The sequence below is a fragment of the Fistularia commersonii genome, chromosome 4 (genome assembly GCF_037954325.1).
Source record: "Fistularia commersonii isolate RoL2024-O1a breed Wild chromosome 4, RoL_Fcom_v1.0, whole genome shotgun sequence".
Classification (NCBI taxonomy): Eukaryota; Metazoa; Chordata; class Actinopteri; order Syngnathiformes; family Fistulariidae; genus Fistularia; species Fistularia commersonii.
Window position 1 is genome coordinate 8271384 of NC_141287.1, and position 21680 is coordinate 8293063.

Below are 21680 nucleotides of genomic sequence, written 5' to 3' on the forward strand. Positions count from 1 at the left end.
CATGGAGCCCAAGTGTCCATGAATACAAATGTAACTGTTATATAATAAATCTCCCAACATGTCAGATAATTTCAAAACCATTCAAAAATGACAGATCCCTCCCATTACTGCAGTCCCAGGCTGTACTGATGTTAAATTCATATTTCATAGTTTCAATAAAAGTTCAAATAATAAGGATTTATTACTATAAATATGGAAGAAAATCACAGCTTCTGCTTTTCACACAGACCAATGGAAGAAAGCTCCATGCCCTAAACGAATAACAGCTTCCCTATAGAAGAATTATGAGTTCAGTTCTTATTCTTACTGCTTATTTTTTCCTCACAAGTATTAAGGTGTGGCTTCAGATGGACCAGAATAGTTTTTGGTATATGTGAAATCTAAGAGAACCTTAAAGGAAAAAAAAAGAGGGAGATCTTAATTCTGATCTTCATCGGGTGCCAGAGCCTGAGAACGTCAATCATCCTGACGAGATGAGTCTGTCCCACGCTTTTGCCCTGCAACTAGGCAGAGACAGCATGTAATGATTTATTCATTTAAAGAAAAACACACAAACACACAGGTGAATGCCCACATACATACAGTGTGCACGCGCACACACAAGGTCAAAATGCTTAATCTTGCTCTTTCACTGTACAAAACACCCATTTGAGTCATCACGGATTTTGTTTTACAGCAAATATTGTCAAGCCCTGGAAAGGCACATTTATTTGCTGTGTAGGGAGTTTTTGCTATTTCATCAGAAGTTCCGAGGCGTATACTGTAAGTCCATATTGTGGGGCAGAGGGTAAATAGTGTAAACAATTGCTCTGGATCATTATTGCTGGCATCATGTGAAATGTTCTTGTGCCTTTTTGTTTTTTCAGCATCACATTTGGTTCAGTGCCTCCATTTTGACATCTGTATTGTTACTATGGGATACTGGGGCAAGCTGATGTCGTAAAAATTTAAGTTCAAGTCCAAGTCCTCCTCATTGCTCAATAAAGATCTAACGTTAGGCAATATTACCTAGCATACACTTTCTATTACGTCAACGCTGAAACATTTCTGAGTCTCAAATGTGTCGTCTAAATGTAATGAATAATCCAAGTACATTTGTTTTCTCTATTACATTGTTACACGCTGTACTTTATAATTTTCTGCTGTTTAGAATTATATATTCATTTTTGAAATGCTGTAGGTGTATTGTACACCCTATTGACAGCAAAAGTATATGACACCAGTCAGTAAGAAAACACTGAAATCACTCTGCCGCCTAAATCTGAAGTGTAACAGATATAAAGCTTAATTTACCTTTATGGTTTAAATCTGCACTTGATATCTGGTAACATTTGCAATTTGATGTAAAGTCAAAACAGAATTATAAATTTTACGAAGTTACTTAAATGCAGCTAAGAAAGTTTGAGGATGACATAATCATGTAATCCCTGCATCCCACAGAGGATAACACTTGATGCGACTAAGATCCATGGGCGGGTGGAGGGGGTCAGGACAAAATTAAGCACTTAAACAGTTTTGCTCTTTTATAGCAAAGACTGCCTCACGTGTTTGTGTGTGTGTGTGTGTGTGTGTGTGTGTGTGTGTGTGTGTGTGTGTGTGTGTGTGTGTGTGTGTGTGTGTGTGTGTGAGAGAGAGAGAGAGAGAGAGAGAGAGAGAGAGAGAGAGAGAGAGAGAGAGAGAGAGAGAGAGAGAGAGAGAGAGAGAGAGAGAGAGAGAGAGAGAGAGAGAGAGAGAGACATGTATTGGACATGCTTAGATTCTATAGATATCAAATAAAACTGAGACATTACAAATGCATTAAAAATTAAACTGGAACCTCAGGAGATTTAACAGTTTCATTGTATTAATTGACTTAAAATCTACGGAAACTGACTTTTGATCATTACAGACAAAATTGTCAAAATTTAGAGACAAAGTGCTCTTATTTACTGTTTGCCACAGCAGCAGGTTATTTGGAGACCTCCAGACCAACTGTGACCTGGATTGCCAGATAGCTGAAATAAATGAATAAGTGAATATTTAATTTCACTATGTTCACTTATTTTTTTCTTATTTGTATATCACTTTAAGTGAAAGCGCATTATAAAGAAATGTTTTTTTTATTTTTATTAAAATTATTATCTATATTACAGCTACTATAACTTGGACACTCACATCAGAGATGTTTATCACAGACATTATATCTGAAAGGTAAATAAATTTCCTCTGAGCTCAGCTTTTTCAGAACACTGTGTTAGAGTGCAGAGAAAAAGTTTGACTTGTCTCTATCAAGAGACTGTCCACTCTACTGCTAAGATCATGAGCCTGTTAATCTGTGAGTGGCTAATGGATTAATGGAAAAAGAGGGAAGAATTACTTTCACACAAAAAAGCCCAAAGTCGCACGGGCTAACTCTAAATCTGTTGTCAGCGCACATGAGCCAACAAAATGTGAAACCAGGCAATACTAAAAGCCACTCTAAAACAGGCTACTTGTTTAATGATAATATAACAATGAAACTGCAGCAGGAGATAACGCAGGGATTTAAAAAGCTGCTCCTCCTTCCCCGTAGGAGTAGTGGTGGATAGTGTGCAAATTATTCACCTCAGTGTTTCAGTCCTACCATCTGCTCAAACTTCTATGGGCTCTGCATCAGAGCGACGCTGGCTCAAGAGACTATTGACTGTCATGCAAGGCAAACAAAGTTAGGGCTATGCTATGTGTCAGTCAGTCTTCACTTTGTATCAATCTCTATTTGCTATACCTTTTTCAACCTCCATACAAACATTTGGGGATAGCAAAATAATAATTAGATAGAGTTTCATCTTGGAAAGGGAATTTTATGGATTTTAAAGAAAAGCCAACAGCAGGTGAAACCTCGGCTCTATGTATCTATTTACCTTAAGGTGTTTTAAAAAGGAGAATATATTTCTCTCTATAAATATAGAATGTTGTCAGTGGACATTCACAAAACACATTCCTATGTGGGGACAATCATTTTATTATGCAGAGTAAAGCTTTTCCAAACTAATTAAGTGCATATCTGTCTTTTGTCATTAATTTTACAACCCCATGGAAGTACACAAATGGTCGCTATGTGTGAGGACAACTAGTCAGAGATATCTTAAAGTGTAGAGTGTGGAGAGCTCAAAATATAATATCCCCATATGGAGAAAAATATGAACAGTACATTACATGTATGAGAAGCCAGCTTGGAATTCTAGAGGTAACCTCGGTGAAAGATAATATTGGAAGAGCCTTTGGGGGGAAAAAAGGGAAAAACAGCACTTTATCTACTGCAAATCTCCCAGTCTGTGTAACACTCACTGTTAATAATTGTATTTTAACACACAACTGTTCTGGGTCCAGATAGACAGTCTCAGTAATGAGATCATTAGGATGACGGATGTCACAGTCGGACCAAAGGTATTTTTAACTCATGTTAAAATATGTTTCCCTTCCATCCCCATCTTGCTCTCATCATCGTTTTTTTTTTTTTTTTTTCACTTTAAGAAATGTCGCAAAAATACTCGAGTAATTCTCAAACTGACTGATATTATTGCCCAGAATTTTCAAAATTTTATTCAGGAGAATTACGTAAGGCTGAAATGTATCAGAGAGAGATTTACTTCACCATTCAATACCGATTTGCAAGGGAAAAATGTTATTCACAGGTAACAGTCCAGCTAAAACAACAGAAAATATCATATTTGCTGGGCAAAGAATCCATTCCCATCTTGTATTTCAGTGTCCTGCTCGTCTACTGAATCCATGAGTGTCATGGCAATGTTGTGGGTGTAACTACACCACCAGCTGTTTGCACAGGCAGAAGTCACAGAGGCGACTCTGCATTTTGACTGTATTTAGGCTGCAGGTGGATTCAAAATGTAGCAGCATGAGGCTTTCAACAATTTCCTGTGATTCCTGGGGAGCTCATTGGAGGTTTCCTCTGCAGGCCTCATCTGCCATCCACATGACACAGTTTGCCATGATATGTGGGATAAACTCACAGCACTGATATTTACATAAAAAGGAACATGAACATCTATCACTGTAAAACAGTATTTGGCCTGTGTTATTTTGTCTAAGCCATGAATTGAGAGTGCAAGGAGCTGCAGCAAAGCCTATGTAGGTGTGTGGGAATATGTGTCACACAGGATGTTCCTATTCTTATTTTGTAGGTACAGCATGTAGCCTTTGTAGAGGCCGGCTGTGCACAAATACCAAGCTGAGAGTGGTTGTTGAACTTTGAAAATGTCAGCCACTGCTTCTCACAGACAGTACTATCAGTTCATTGCTGTCCTTGCATCCTCCTTGCTCACACATCTCAAAACTTTCCTTGTTCTAAGAGTGACCTACTGAAATCTTTTGAAGCTTTGTCTTGGTTCAGGGCTGGGGGTCCAGGGAGAATATATTGCCTTGGTTTGTACAATTTTCTCAACTCTTTTGCACCAAAAGGCTTTCTCGTTGGTTCCAGTGATTCTTTACGTGCTGAGTATCCTGCAGGAGAGAGTGGGGAGCTGTCAACGGTGCTTCAACATGTCGCGCTTTAATAGATCCATACCCCATACCAGCATGGCATACCTTGCACTCATGCACACAGATCCTGCTGCGAAATAAGCATCTCGTTCACGCTGCCCTCATTTCTCTCTCCCAGTGTTTCTTACAAGCCTGGAAGCATCCCTGCCCCTCCAGAGAGGAGTGTCCTCCACCGTACTGTACGCTGAATTACGAGCCCACCTCGTGTGCGTGTTGTTTACATGTTGCCGGGAGTTCAATGAGAGGCAACAGCATGTGATTTCTGCCCCCCGGGCCTTTTGAGAATGCCACTTCAGAAGGATAAAAGATAAGCGTGCATAAAATATGCCAGCAGTGCTGTTCATCTGCCTAATACATGTATAGTTGGTGGACACCAAAGGTTTCCGCATCCATGTTAAAATGGGCCTCTTTATGCCAACTTTAATCATCTTACACCACTGACGCATGTTATACTTGGGGCGTTAAACTTTTATCAGTTATTTTTCAAACCACCTAGATCACTTGCATTGCTTTCAAATCCATGTTTTTCTAAATTGATGCATTAATTATTACCATCTATTTCCATTCAAATATTTGCCCTCTCTAATGACACAAAGCCATAATCCATCAAATCAAGGATCAAAGATCCTATTGGTTCCTCAGTGCTGATTTCTTCTCCTTCGCCATATAAACTCCTAGCAACTGCAGCCGTTGACTCCTGACCTACCCTCGTCTCCGGCAACAGCAGCTCTAAATGAAATAATGTTATTGTCAGCCTCCTCCCGATTCCTTTTCCCTTTCTTTCTCCCTTGGATACAGTCTCAAGGGGGGATTGACAGCTCTTGAGTGCCCTCATGTGTTCATTATATTTCATTTGTGGCCATTAAAGAATGTGTATTTTTGCTTTCGGTCCAAATTCTTGGCAGGTTAGCATTGCATGTCGAATACTATCGTTTCACAGCTTCCTTCGTTGTTTTGAGATGAGGCCAATGTATCTTGATGTGAATATCTTCATATAAAATATACATATATTCATATTAAATATTCCCATCACATGTTCTTTTCAACAATGAAGTTAAGTTTACTGACATGCAAAGAATGCGAGCACACATACCGACATCGGACATTATCACTCCATATTGTTGATTTTGATTTAGATTGCATCTTCTGATATGCACCAAAGACTACCATGTCACTCAAGCGAACAATACAGCCTGTCAGTCGTACCATGATATCTTCTCCTGTCTTCATAGGAAGCGCTCTGAACCTGACTTGTCGGGCGTTTTTTGGCTACAGTGGCGATGCCAGCCCACTGATCTACTGGATGAAGGGGGAGAAGTTCATCGAGGACCTGGACGAAGAAAGAGTCCAGGAGGGTGAAATCAAGTAAGAAACAAGGAGTTAGAACTATTTAACTGGGTTTGGATTAATGAGGAACTAATAACAGGTATAAATAATTTCATTGGAAACCCAAATGGTTTTACATGTTTTGGCCCATTAACTGCTAATTGCATTCGCTGCACCAGCTGTTTTCCATACATTTATTCATGGTGACTGTAGTTTTTCTTTTTTTTTTTTTGCACAGAGACTAATGTTGTCTGGCTTTGTTATTAATGACTGCCTTTTCTTTTTATTCATCATTTATCCATCATGCATCATGCTTTTGTTCAATGTAAAAGCATAATGAAGTGTAAGGAGCAGACAAAGTCATGAAATGAACTTTAACAATATAATTACTTCCATCACACGTATAGCGCAGGATTTTCCGATCCAGGTGCTTGAAAGAGCATCCAAACACACGCACATGCACACACACACACACACGCACACACACACACACACACACACACACACACATACAGTTTGGCAAGCTGACCACTATTGGCTGTATCAGACATTGAATAACCATTGCCAAACCCTCGTGCTGCCAAAGAGCAGAACAGTTTTGAGTTCATACAATTGTATTTCAATATGTTGCTCTCAGTGTATTGGGCAGCATTAACCAAAATAACAAGCAATAAAATAGGAAATCAAAACAATAAACAAATCCTAATTCTGAAGAAGGAAAGGATGTTGTCAAGGAAAGGATGTTGTTGTGAGGTGTCATGTGCACAAACAACTAACATTAATATAGAATTACAAATTAGTTTGAAATCCTCACTCAACAATATTCTAACAAAATTGTACCAATACATCAAAAATTTGGAAAAAGGTTGACATTTTAAATCCTATAAATTGTAACCTCCGTTGGTATGGTAAATCACATTCTCTAGCCTTTAGAATAATTATAATCATAATAATTCATGTAAAATGAATGCAAACATACTCATCCATCATGGAGAAACACATCGCTGTTCAGTGAGGTGTATTTACACGTTTCCCTGCCAATTCAAGCGGAGTTCTGGGAGTGCTTTTGATTGAATCCAAGGTCTTTCTGGGGGGCTGGTGTGAAATTTGTTGAAGAATTCAAGTCCATTTTATACTTCTGACAGTAGTGGAGCATGAATCCACTTCAGTTGTCACACTGAGAAACAGGTCTTGTTTTTTTTTTATTTTCAATCTCAGGGTTTCTTTTCAAGTAAAGACACATTTTTCGTCATTACTCATTCTTATCTCCGGGTTGACTCATCATGTATGTAACCATAGCCAGTCGATATCCTGCCGTCTGTCCTCATTCATCTTTCCTTTCTCGCACCAAGAGGTGAATATGCTAAATGTTCATCAGAAGATTAAGAGGTATTTTCTGTGTCTTGCCTTATTCTTTATGGTTTATTTCCCACAAAACAATGTAAAATTCATCCAACATGCCTGGCTCTCAAGCCTCTGACATTTAAAACAAGCTCATTTCCATGCCTCTCTCTCCCTTTGTGGTAAACACATTTAAACAAGTCCATTACCTGATCCATGTGTATGTTTCCCATTAAGGCTGTTTGGAGAGGCGGCAGCTCTGTGGAGACAGTCCTGTCAGATGGTTAACAACCGCCATTTTTCACACCGCCGCCACTATTCCTATCTCCACTGGCTGCACCCACCTATAGCAGCATGCAGATGGGCCACAGGGGGCTGGGGGGAGGATTGGGCAAAAGTGGACGAGATATAGAAACAGAGCAGTCACAGAAGAAGTGAAAGGTGTTAAGAAATGTTGTTTACTAAAGAGGAAAGTAATGAGGACAAACGTGTGTATGTGTTTGCACTTGTGTAAATTTGCACCAGAGGAAGAAAAACTAAAATTAAGCTGTTAACTCTCTCCCTCTCTCATTCTTTCCCTCCCGCTCTATATGTCTATCTGTCTATCTGTCTATCTGTCTATCTATCTATCTATCTATCTATCTATCTATCTATCTATCTATCTATCTATCTATCTATCTATCTATCTATCTATCTATCTATCTATCTATCTATCTATCTATCTATCTATCTATCTATCTTTCTATTTCTATTTCTATTTCTATTTCTTTGCTTTCATCCCTTTTGCTCCACTGGTCTCTGAGCCCAGAGACAAGGATTCCCCTATTGGCTGGCTAATGCCTTACGCTTTCAGAAATTCCCACCACTATTTCACACATTATATCTGTAATGTATTTCATCAATCATCACCTCATGCTGATTCTGCTTCCTTGGGCTTTTTTTCATATTCAGACATTACCTTGGATTTACTTCGGTAGAGTCACACAGAGAAACAGCAGAGAACCAAAACATCAGCACATCTGTATTCACCCTGAACCTCCTCCTTGGACACACACACACACAGACACACAAACGCACACACACACATACATACATACACATATGCATACACAGATTTGGTTTTATTTCTAATGCAACAAACTTGAGCCCTTAAAAGAACACATACTTTGGGCTTGCAGATTCATCCAGCACCTATTTACCCAGTATATCTATTGATTTAGGGGGCCTTATTTCTATGGTAACCAAGGCAGATAAATTTTGATTTATACAATTGGGATAAGGATATTGCTATTGTTATCATGGCATCAATGACTTGACATTCACATGGTGTTCAGCGAGTGATATAAATAAATTCCAGTATATAAAATGAAAAAACATGTCAATCAATGTGTTATTGACCCAGTTCAGAAGGTGCGATTTCAAAAATGCTAAAATGTCTTTTTTTGTGATTGAACAGTATATTAGTAAATGCAGAGGCTTAATGTATGAGATGATCGAGTTCGTTTTTTTAAAAAAAGGGCCCCAAGGTTTCACATCGTAAGCACAATTTGGTTATTGAAACAATAGCAAACTTAAATCCTACAAAAGAAAAAAAGAGTCATTGGATTTGACACATTCCCATGGAATTTAACAAATATGACTCTGAGAGTTATTTCCTCTGTCTGGCATGTATCGCAAAATCCAGAAATGCAGCTGTCATTGCTATTTTCTACCCCAAGCAGTTGTCATTTTCCTGCTCAGCGCTCCATCAGCAAACCATCAGATGCACCTGGGTCTCTGTGCCTGATGAAGTGAAGAAATGAAGTGTGGTCAGGCAAAAGCAAGCTGCAGTGCTGTCTTCTCATTTCTCACCTGCTCGAAGCTGGTTTAAAGTCCATATGTTTATAATACAAGTCTGAAGTTTATTCTAGGGTTGTAAGTGAAACACACACAAACACGGGTGCTCACGATGTCAAGTTAATGTAATCCAAAAATAAATAAATGAATAAATAAAAGAGGAATGGGAAAAAAGAGGAATGTATATGCTATGATCTAAGCTGATTGACTGACATGAAAATCTAATCAATCAGGGCTTCAGACCACAGGAAACTGCAGAAATATCAGATAGAAGGATATTATGTACCCCTCTTGGATAATCAGGGGGGTATTGCATCCTCCTGGTTAAAGCGCCGTCATCATGGCCGGTTACGTGCATAGCTTGCACACATGAGAGGTGACCTTCTGATTCTTTTCATTTGTGTGACTTGCACCAAACACAGCTATGAATTAATCAGAGGGCTTAGGACAATCTCTATGAAACACTTTGAGAAAGGCTGTTTAGTTCTTCTAAATGGCAGGAGATAGTCTGGATGTGTTATACACATGACGTCATCAACTACGGCACCTTTAATTGTCAAAATAAAGCCCTCAGTGTGCTGTCATCTCACATACCAACACAAAGTTGCCTCCTAGTTTCGTGAGATGTAACTCTTCCTCCGTCTGTCAAACTACTGAACAAACCTCAGTTTATTTGTTGATCAGCCCTGATGGCTCATACGGTGTAAAAGGGGCAAAGTTCAAAATGCCTTTCACTTCCCGGAGAAAAAGGAATAACCTTGTGCCTCCTCTCACTCAAGAATCCAGCTCACAAAATCATACAAAAAAAGCAATGTGAAACTTCAAATGTCACCGAAGTTCCCCCTGTTTCTTCGATACACAGCTCACGATACACTCTCTATTACCTATGCCAAGTCTACCAACAAGCGTCCTTATGTGCATTTTATCGGTTTGAAGGCGAGAGAGAGGAGAGCTGTTTGGGAGTCGTTGTCCTCCCACGCACTGGAAAGCACTTGCGCGCGCACACACACACTTCCCTCCTTTTTATCCTGCTACCTTCTCAGCCTTTTTTAACACATAGACTGAATGACACATGGCTGTGCACACAAGCGTGCTCATACAAATACAAAGAGTGGGGATCTGTTACTCATTTACACTCGCTTTCCTCGGTGGAAATAAAATGCATTTGTGCTGATGGTGCAGTGAATGCAGGCTAAATAGTGTGCTAAGGTAAGAAGGCGCATTATACTCAGATTCTCTCCTCCATCAGGCCCAACCAACCCAGCAAGGGACACTCATTTAGTTTATGGAATATTACTTCCTCTCCTCTCGCCGTTACCCGGGCAGCCTCTATAAAAAGATTTTCTTCTCATCGCCATTATTTGATTTCCCCCTTCACAGTCCAAGGGAAGAGCCCTTATTGATTTTCATTTCTCATATCTTTTGAGTGCAGAGAAAGAAATTAACATACCATGACACACTTACAGTAAAGGGAGTTGACTAAGATGGAGGGAGTCGCTTGCAGGCATTTTTCACCCTCTGAATTGTTACAGATTGCTGCACTTCAGCACATGCTACTGGCCATTACATTCACAAGCTATGATTACATGTCAGACAAACAAAGGGAACTGGTGTGACCAAACCATCCCACTCTCCTGTTTGCAAAGCCAAAGTGACATGTTATTTAGTGTGGTTATTGTTGTTTTTTTTTCTGCAGGGTCATCAAGGAGCATCTTGGTGAACAGGAAGTGGCCATTTCCTTGACAATTGACTCTTTGGAGGAGGAGGACCTTGGAAATTACTCCTGTTATGTGGAAAACGGTAACGGCCGTCGCCAGGCTACCATCCAGCTCTTCAGGAAGGGTGAGGGCTGCTTGACGATTGCCATTGAAACCTTGATGTTTGCAGCCTTAATCCCCTTTCTTGGTATCTGTGGTTCATATGCTCAACCGAAAATATTTGATTGATTAAAAATTTAAAGCCTGAACTTTCCTCACATTTCCTTGAAACTGAATCTGACAGATGAGTTTCCTTCGACAAGCTTTTACTAAACTGTCAGCTAGTATTTGAGGCTCTGTGGCAATGAAGGACTGTCTTCTGTAATACCCAGTTGTGTCTCATTTTCTACGAAGTGAAGAGTTTAAATAATTATTTCTTTGTTTGCAATGTATAAAAGTATTATTTTCATGTTTCCAGTACATCAAACCATCCATCCTGTTCTCCATCCATCCACTATCAACCACTTTTCCTGTAATTTGGGTTGAAGGGATATCCCAACAGTCACTGGGCGAGGGGGTGCAGGGGGTACACACCCGATCATTTACCAGTCAATCGCCAGTCAATGCCAGTCAATCGGTATAAAATGAGCTCAGAGCTTGGACATATTTAGTTGTATTAGAGGTTTTGGGGGGCTATTTTGCTGCATTATTTGATGTCTCACAACTCTGTCATTTAAATGAATTCTAAATCCAGTTCAGGGTTTCGAGACCAGATACCAGTGGGTGCGCAATTTTGAAGTCTCTTGTCTTTAATTATCACGTATGTGACAGTCTTTGTTGACAGACTAATCTGAAGTCCAAGGTTTTAGACTGCAGATGGCGGTCTTTACTGTAACTCTTTTTTTGCTTAGCAGACAGAAAAACATGCTGTCAAACCACTGTCTCATTTTGTCAGTCTGTCTTTCATGCTCACATTATTCTGATGTTTATTTCATGTTTTCCACCATCTCCCTGGATGCATTACTCATAAGCCCTGCAGCCGGTCTATGAACTTCTCTTAAGGCTGCCTTTTCTCTCAACATCAGAGGAATAGAATGGGGTGTTGGTATATTTAACATAAACGAATTAGCAAGAATGATTGCTTATAATTACTTACGAGCTTTAAAACCTCTGCTGAACAAGTAACATATCAGACATGTGATTTTATTTTGAGACACTTTAATCGTTATTTTTAAAGAACGATAATTAAAAATGATTTTACGCTGAATAATCTATCTGGAATTACAAGAAAAAAAGACAGAGGTCTGAACGAGAGCATAACAGTTGTTTTGATATCATATCACTTCCAGATTTTACTTGAACATTATTTCTCATTGATGCTTTTAAAAACTGTCGACAGTTAAAATTTTTATAAGTTTCAATCCACCATAGTCAGGTGAGGCTAGTTCATCAGTATGTGGAGTTGGTCAGTTATCCAGTTTTTTTTTCCTTGGTGCAACCATGTGAGGATGCTCTTAATATTTTAGTCAGCTCCCCTTTTCTTCCCTAATTACCACTATGCATTAACTTTTCCAACTCCACTATAAAAATGTTTTCTTGTTTGCTTGGTTATAGCTGTTATTTTGCTATTTCTTTTCCGTGGACTCAGTGCAAGTGGTGGCAGATAGGAGGATTGCAGCTAAGCTGTCATTTCTGATGAGCAATGCCTCCCATCCCATGCAGAACATCTTGACAGCGCTGAGCAGCCAGATTCCTGCAGGTCCCTCCTGCGAGCTGCTGTTCAACTATTTAACACCCAGCTCTGCTCTCAATATACACCTCTTTCATTCATTCATTCATTCGTTCATTTCATTCATTTGTTCATTCACACCTTCATTCATCTACTCAAGTGTACATTTCACTCTCCTTCACATCCACTCTCTCAGTCACCATAGGTGTCGCTACTGTGCAGTTACTAATGCAAGTATTGCCGTTGTTCGCTGCGAGTTGCAAGTTTTGCAAATGTTTGAGCTGTTTATACTGCTTTATATTATATATTGTCATAGTGTTAAGGTGCAACTTGTTAATGCAAGCCCTATGTGTTTATATATACTTTTAATACTGTTTATTGTTTATTCTTAGCTCTCCTATTTTTAATAACTTTTTCTTGCACTGTCCAATTTCTGCTGTGTGTGGTTGAAATTCTCCCACTATGGGACAGTTAAAGGAATATTAAATTCTACTCCATTCAAAAATATTTAACTTATTATTATTATTTCAGGTTCTCGCATGTAACTGTCAGCATTACAGGTAGAAGTAGTAATGGATCATATGTGCCTATCCTTTCTTACCCTCATGCCCCTGACCTCCCCTCTCTCTGTCACACTCTCTTTCTATGTCTGTCCACACTAAAGGCCGCCCACATTGAACTCAGATCTTTCTTAGATTTCTGCTCGGTAAAAGGCAGTGTCTCCTGGCAAATGGCAGGCAAATAATGTTAAGAGGGTGGACCAGACCTGCTCTACATGTAAAGTGTCATGAGACCGCTTTACACACTGAATGTATATATAAAATGTATGCAAACAATTGTAAAATCTGACTTAACTTGAGTTGACTTGCATTGACTTGACTTATTCCAACTTCCTCACAATCTTAAATATCTTAAATTGAAACGCAATATGAAATAAGACATTTGCTGTTACTCAGTTTCTCAGAGTTTAACTACACTTTGTGAAATACATCAGTCTGTCTTTTCACCTGTTAAAATTTGCCACACAATACTTAAAGTGCCTGGGTGCAATGAATAGCAACCGCTTCAGCATTTTGTAATAAAAGTGCAAATGATATGGAAATTAGGACTAGATTTGGAAGATGCAGTTCTTGATGATAAAAACTAAATAATAAATTACAATATGAAATAATCAGAAAATGTATGTAGTTCCATGCATATTACATTTACCAATTTTAAGCCATAAAAATGTTAAGTTACAATGGAATTATAATTTCCCTTTTTTTTCTTCTTTCACATGAAAGAGTAACAAAAGCCATCTTGAAAAAATGTATGGGTTGACCATCGCATTATACAATGATACTTTTGAAGGATTAATCATATTTCTAAATTCAACCCAATCTGTTTTTATAGAAGAAGGGCTCGCAGTGATGTTGCTTCAGTCCACACTGACAGATTCAAGGTGAACCAGGAAAATACTGTCTTAATTCTGAACATAACTCATCTTTGCTTAAGATGGTGAGGTGGAGGGTAGATTATGGAGAAGAGAAATTTACCAAAAGGCAAAGGGAGAGAAGGTGGGAAGTGATCACAGCAGCAAAGATTGAGAGCATGTGATGGAGAGAGGCATTAGTGAGAAGAGTAAACTTAATAAGTTCACTTGTTTTTAAAATTCCTCCATCCATGTCCAACAAGTCCCCCCATGGAAGGCAGCCAAAGTAAAGTATTATGTCACCGCTGTGGCGGGGAAATGAATCCGATTTCTTATCGTCCTCTTTCTTTCCCTTCATGTAATTCCTTTTTATTTGTTCCTGTTTTCCTCATGTCATGAGCGCGGTGTCTCTGGGCACGGATGAGTAATGCTTAGCCCTGACAGAACTGATGAGTGTCTGGTCTTCTGCAAATGTAAATGCAACCTATATGTGGCTGACACTGTGAGTTTAACCGAAAAGATATAACCCCGCAAGTCCAACGCGGCGCAGAAATCCAGCTAATGTAAATTTATTTCGAGCCTCACTTGCCTCGACAGTTTTTTATGCTAAAATATGTTTTGGCCTGTGTGTCTTCCTCAGCAGAGCTCATGTACACCGTGGAGCTGGCAGGGGGGCTCGGGGCCATTCTGCTGCTACTCATATTCCTCATCTCCCTCTACAAATGCTACAAGATAGAGCTGATGCTGTTCTATAGGAGACACTTTGGCAGTGATGATGCAGATGGAGGTAAAGATAAGATGGCCTCTAAAAAAAAAAGAGATCATCTCTATGTGTTTTTGTCCAAAGCACTCAGTACTTCCATTTCATTTGTTCCGTTTAATTTTGAAATAATTGTGTCTGCCAAGATTTTTGTTTTATTATCCGTTTGATAGCATTCTGCAAATTTCATATTCGTATGTCAAAGTTTTTATCTGTTTCAAGCTCTGTGCTCGATACAGACATCCACTCCACTGCAGTCCTCTCTCCCGCTCTCGCTCTCTTTCTGTGTTAGTGTATTGGTGAGATACATGAGATTGTGTGTGTATGTGTGTGTGTGTGTTCTCTGTTCCTACTGCTGCATAAGGAAGGAGAAAGATTTTCAATTTGTTGCCCATTTAAAAAGAGATCAGTCTCAATCTGATGGAATGACGTCCACTATCGATTGCGGAGGAACGCTCGGGACCGGGTCGACTCTTGCTCTGAGCAACATAATAGGAGCACACGTTCCCTGAGATCAATGTGCATTGTTTTATTTTCTGAAAGCAATAAAGTTTACTTTTACTTCCTTTAAGGGTTAGTCCTAAACTGTGTTCTCTTTTTGCTTTACGTGTTGAATCTGCATTCTTTCTTATCACTCGTAAAACTGAACTCGTTCCCAGTCCCGGGCATTGATCCTAAGGTGCCATGAATTATCCATGGCACATTGCTTTGCAAACTCCAAATTCACATCTCACATGATTAAGTAATAGCTGCAGGGAAGAGTGATTCAAGCAATTTTGATTTTTTGGTGGGACTGCTAGGTGGTTCATTTGTATGGTTGGTAGCAAATTTGAAAGTGTTGTTTGATGCATCCCAGGCCTTTTGTTTTCAAAGCTGTGTTTTCCTCAAACAGTCCGTGAGGAAAAGCCCTTCTTCCCTTCTTGGCTGCCCCACATTTCACTTTGTACAGAGAATAATGAACGTGCATTGCTCTTTTCCCATTTTCTATTTTCTGCATTTCAGTTCTTCCCATTGTCTTGTGGGAATCCATAAAACCATGGGTAGGGTTTTGTTGGTTGGATGATGATTTGGGGTATTTCTGTGCCTGTCCTGAGTAATACAGATCTGTTTTTTGGACGCCTGTTTTTTATGCCCTGTGCTATTAGTTACAGTAAAATCTGATTTTGGTGAAGGGAGACTTACATCATTGTAAATTCAGTTTTCAGTTATTTTTATCTTTCAACACAATGCTTCTGTATAAAAGTTAGACCTGGCAGTTCAGCAGAACACTGATCTCAACAAACTGGAAATGATTTAGATTTCTGACTGTAAGCCAGCCTATATAACCCAACATAACAGCCTGACCTCACCGCTGCTCCTCGAGTTGAATGGGTGGAAAACCATTCGGCCAAAAACCGTCAGAAAGAAAAGTGGGTGTTTCTATTGCAGCATGATAAAGTGTATTGAACTGATGAATGGATGTATGGTTTGGTCTCAAATGAAACCAGATGTATTAAATGGTCACACCAGAATTTGGCCAGTTTTCAATTTTATGACAGTGACCTTTTTTCTTTTGTAATATCTAAAACATTTTGATTGCAGTCATCCATTAATATTCAGATTTTTGTCCGAGCCATTTCCGCAAAGACAGTGGATATTTATGAAGGACAATGATTTATAATGCATGGTTGATGTATTAAGTACACATTTACAAGACAAAGGTCAGGCATAGCTTGTTTGTATCACTGTATTTCTTAAAAAAAGATTATAATAGTCTTACTGAGCTGAGAGTTCTTTTGGAAAGCTATTGCAGGTTCCAAAAATTTCACATAAACTGTGATTGAAGTGTCAAATCAGTGACACAAATAAATGTCAATGGTTTGGCATAAACAAATAAATGTCAATGGTTTGGCATAAATTAAGGCTTTGAAAAACCAGAATTGTCATGGTTCATCACATAAACCATTTTTTTTAGTACAAATGTCCCTGCAACCAAGTAGCTTAAACCAAGAGCACGTTTGGATATTGGAAATGCTCATTAGCTTGTTTACGCAGTTCAGAAAAACTGTGGTGTAAATTATATCCTTTCAAGTAAACGTCACATGTAAGAGACTTCAGTTACGCTACACAACTTTTACTGAGGCTTTTTTCTTTTTTTTTTAAGAATCTAGGTCACAATTCTCCTCAGTTGTTTGGGAAGAAAATGAATGCAACACAGTTTTTTCTATAAACTCTTAGTTTTGTAGACCGACAGGGACTCAACTGAGCTTCCTCCAGAAAAAGAGGGGGGATGGGGAGCATCCATTGTCCCCATATGACAATATTTGTTATTATTTTTTTGCCAAAACTACTTAATTCAGTATTTTATGAACAAATTCAGATTTTAGTGATAACAAATAATGATTTTCACCAATAATTTTTAAAGATAATAATAAAGGCAGTTCTTCTTATTATTATTTGCAAGATGGGATTTGAGGCCACATATGCAGATGAAGTATTTTGTGTGTGACGTATTTTAACTGTGGTGAATGTTGTCTCAAAACTAATATATAAATATATAAAATCCAATACCAGTTGTCTTGAAATGAGATGGTGACAATCATGTGTGTGTACAATGTTATTGTTTTTGAATGTAAATGAATACGGAGTAGATTCTGACAACATCATAAGTTGAAACTCAATGTTTATATCAGACACTCTTTCCTCTTTGGCTTTTACAGAAAATAAAGATTATGATGCATATCTGTCCTACACCAAAGTGGACCCTGATCAGTGGAGTCAAGAGACCAGGGAGGAGGAGCGCTTCGCCCTGGAGATCTTACCTGACGTACTGGAGAAACATTACGGCTACAAACTCTTCATCCCGGATCGCGACCTCATTCCAACAGGAAGTAAGAAATGTGACTATGTGATGTACTGGATCTTGTTTGGTGACAGGTCTTTAGTTGCTTTAGGGGTCATTTCATGTCACTGGTTTGCTGCATGTTCTTTGTCTTCATGTTACATGTCACTGTCTTGTGTCGCAGTGTTTTGTGGTATGAGGGCAGACTCACTGGCAACAAGAGTTCCCAAATGTCAAGCTAAGGAAAGGGGGAAAAAGGCGATATTAAGCCACCTACAATTTTTTACTTTATATCCTCTCAAATTGCTGTAAGAGGATAAAAACAGACTTTAGTCATCTTAACATATTGTAGTCAACAAAAATAGATATATGGTGCATGGTGGGAGCTGATATAATAAACACATTTATCATCATCCCTGGTTTTCATCCATGAATTTATAAATCCAGGAGAATTCTGTCTGAACATATTCTCCTGTGTGCAAACTATGCTTATCGGTCTGTCTGAGCCAGTAGTTCACAGTGTGCTCTAGTTAGTAGTGATGCTGTGTGTTTGTACTGTAGGCCTCATGTGGAACAGATAAAATGCAAACGCGTCCTAGTTGGACCATACAGAATTAAACATCATTGGGAAATGTGTGACTCTGAGCCTTGCCGAATGTGCTTCCTCTTTCCTTTAATCAAAAGAAAATTGCTGTCAGCCTAGGCGCCAAGCAAAATCATTGCAGATGAATGTCCAATCAGGGGAACAAGTTATGTGATTAATCAAATCTGGAAATAGAGGATGAATGAGAAGTGATGCTCCCACTTTTAGGATTGATTGAGTGTGTTACTGCCTGTTCTGTCTTCTCCACGTGACCTGAATGTTAAAATGTTTATGTTTAGGTCTCACCAATGAGCATTACCAGGATGACACACGACTCTTTGGAGGTACTTGCCTTCAGTCTTTTCCAGTTGTATACCTGCTCCTTGAAAGAGATGCTTTGAGTGGTGGTGGTGCTGTCGTGTTCTCTCTGCAGTTTCAGAAGTAGCCATATGAACGATCTCTTGCTAAATAATTCAATATAAAGATTACTTTTTGTGGATCTCCACTCTGGAGCACTGGGTACAATACACAGAGTGGTATTTCACATCTGGAGTTAAATCTAGAGTTTCCCCCATTGCCCCTCGGGGACAAATAAAGTTTTTTTGATTCTAAATGGCACTTACACTTATACTCGATCAGTACCTAATTTTACACACTAAAAACAAAGATTTGTGCGAAAACATCATAACCTACAGCTCAACATCAAACATAAAACCTGTCATTGTCTTGTGTTTTGTCTCTAATGCTGTATGTCCAACCATTGTTGAACATCGTGTGTTGTTTTCTAGCAACTTAACAACTTCGGTTGCCTTACGCCTTTGGGTGTTTGTTCCTTCCTTGCTTTTTTGTTTCCTGCAGCCTACATAGAAGATGTTGCACGTTGTGTAGATCAGAGCAAGCGCCTCATCATTGTTATGACACCCAACTATGTTGTGCGACGGGGCTGGAGCATCTTTGAGCTGGAGACTCGACTGCGAAACATGTTAGTTACCGGTGAGATCAAGGTCATCTTGATCGAATGCGCTGAGCTGCGAGGCATCATGAACTACCAGGAAGTGGAGGCTCTCAAGCATACAATCAAAACCCTCACTGTCATCAAGTGGCGCGGCCCCAAGAGCAACAAGCTCAGCTCAAGGTTCTGGAAGCAGCTGCAGTATGAGATGCCATTCAGACGCACTGAGCCAATGCTCACCCTCGAGCCAGCGCTGGATGTCAGCGAGCAAGGCCCCTTCGGAGAACTGCAGACCGTCTCCGCCATTTCCATGGCAGCAGCCACCTCCACCGCGATGGCCACCGCCCACCCCGAACTGCGCTCCACTTTCCACAACACCTACCACACCACCATGAGGCAAAAACACTACTACCGCAGCTACGAGTACGACATACCGCCAGGAGGGACCCTGCCACCTCTCTCCTCTCTAGGGAACCAGCACACCTACTGCAACATCCCACTGACACTACTGAACGGACAGAGGCCACCAGGGAAGAGCCGAGAGCACAGCCTGGAGGAGGCGCACGCCAACAATGCCATGCTCCCTCTGCTGCCCAGAGAAACCAGCATCTCAAGTGTCATTTGGTAAAGATGAACAGGTGCTGAACCGGCTGCTACAACATCATCCACAGTTAGAAAAGGATGGGCTTGTCTCAGACTGGGAGAGACATTGTCAAACGTTCATGATTATGGCAAAAAAAAAAAAAAAAAAAGTTCTGGATCCACTGAGTTCCAACAGTTAACTGGCAACAAATCCTGGAGCTACAGCAGCTTTTTGGACACTGTTTCCCTTGCTTTTTCAAGTGGACAGCAGCTCTGTTACAGGGGATATTTTCTATGTGCAACCGCAGGAAATTTATAACATTATAACAACACACTGTTTCATTGACTCGCGAGACATGGACTCGCAAAAACTCGACGTTAACAAATCAACACGCTATGGCAATTGTAGACACACCCACAAACATCCACAGAAATGTGCATAGATACAAACAAAAGGAGAACAGGGTCTTGTACATATATTTCAATTTCTTTGTAGCATCAGTGTTTTTCTGTTTCATACTTGTTTTTTTTTTTATTTTATTCATTCATTTTTTTCATTCTCTATTGTAGGACTTGGCTTTTATTTCTTTTTCAGAGTTGTATATTTTTATTGTTTCTTATTTTAGTTTCTCTTTTTCATTTCACACGCTCGTTTTGTAAGCCAGTATGCCATGTATTTCTACTGTGTTATCTGTTTGGGGTTTTTTTAAGTCTCGGTCTAGTTTAAATATGTTAACACTTTTTAGAATTGCTTGGACATTTCAGCAGCTTCTAAGAGCTGAGACTTTTTTTAACCTGTATAAGGTGTATCTACTTTTAAAAGGACATTCTCTTTTGAAAAAAAAATAATAGAATATGCAAAGATAAGGAGAAGTTGGCAGAAATATATCGTCTTGTGGGGCTGAGAAAGCAGAGTGGTTTGGGACAGAGCTAGTCCACTCTAATCAGAGAGACCAATAGATTGGCGGGTCTCCCACAAAAGCTTCATATTTTCTATTGAAACAAACAGCCTTGCTGTTTTAGAGCGATAGTGAAATGCCTCACCTTAAAAAGAAATCTGTAGATTATTTTAAAAGAATTCTATTTTTATAACAGAAAAGAGGTTGCTTGAGAAGAAGTCATACTTATTTGCATTTCATCTACCACCAGAAGAGGATTTGTGTATGTGTTCTGCTGGTTTTGTACACTTGCAACGTGGAACCTGGTTCGTTCAGAGATTATGGTGGCTTTTTAATCCAACATGAAAAAATGTCTGTTTTTTCTGATTCAAAAGTAAAGCATTATGGATGGTATGTTTTTTTTTGTTTTTTGTTCTTTGTCTTTTTTGTTTGTTTTTGTTTTTGTTTTTGTTTTTGTTTTTTTTCTTTGGTTTTTGTTTTTTGACTTTTGTTTGTTTTTGGTTTGTTTTTTGGTTTGGTTTTATCGTTGTTGTTTTTGTTTTTGAATTTTTTGGTTTTTGTTTTTTGTTTGGGTTTTTTTTTGTTTTTGTTTTTGTTTTTTTGTTTTTTCCCCAGCATAATGTTACTCCCATTCTGATTTTTTGCATTGGTTCATATGGAATAGTTCATGTTTAAGGAAGAAAAGAATACGTTTGTGTTTTGAAAGACTTTTAAGATATATTTGAAGGTGTGATTTTTTGAGTATGCATAGCAAATAGATATGTATTCTATATATAATATAGATATTTATATAAATATATAAACACAGTTTTCACATGGAAAGAAATGTCTATCTTTATAGAAACACAATCATTATCAGTTGCCCTTACTTTCTCACTGCACATTAAAAACATTGATTTTGTCTGGATGTTTCCCTTTTGTCAACAACTGCTGTCAGCATCGCCGCAGTATGCTGATAACACCGGAGCTTATGGGTGCAGCGAATTTGTAAATCGGAATCAGCGCTGCTCAGAGCTTACTTAGGGAAACTGAACAATCCTCCTTTATCTCCAACTAGTGATGGAAAGGCCTCAAACATTGTGGAACTGGACTGTTCCTACAGTCGCCAAGTAGCGACTAGTTTCATATCGAAGAGCCTTGAAGCAGCTTGTGTTTGTGTCCAACCTTTTTCTCTTCCTAATTCCTTCTATCACTAAAGTCAAGTTAAATACATTTCAATTTAAAT

General features: G+C 39.0%; 1 protein-coding gene across 5 annotated transcripts in view; it reads left to right on the forward strand.

Annotated features, from left to right (window-relative positions):
* The window catches only part of il1rapl1a (interleukin 1 receptor accessory protein-like 1a), a 173386-nt gene extending 152030 nt beyond the window's left edge, over positions 1-21356 (forward strand). For 2 of the 5 annotated variants that reach the window (XM_086145062.1, XM_086145063.1), the window contains exons 7-12: positions 5751-5883; positions 10718-10863; positions 14499-14645; positions 17318-17488; positions 18322-18366; positions 18881-19734. In XM_086145062.1, coding sequence (XP_086001188.1) covers positions 5751-5883; positions 10718-10863; positions 14499-14645; positions 17318-17488; positions 18322-18366; positions 18881-19602 — 1364 coding nt within the window. In that variant the 3' untranslated portion in view covers positions 19603-19734. Of the gene's footprint in view, positions 1-5750; positions 5884-10717; positions 10864-14498; positions 14646-17317; positions 17489-18321; positions 18367-18880 lie in introns of all 5 variants that reach the window. The other 3 variants (XM_086145064.1, XM_086145067.1, XM_086145065.1) reach the window with 3 other exon arrangements.
* The last annotated feature ends 324 nt before the right edge of the window (positions 21357-21680 follow it).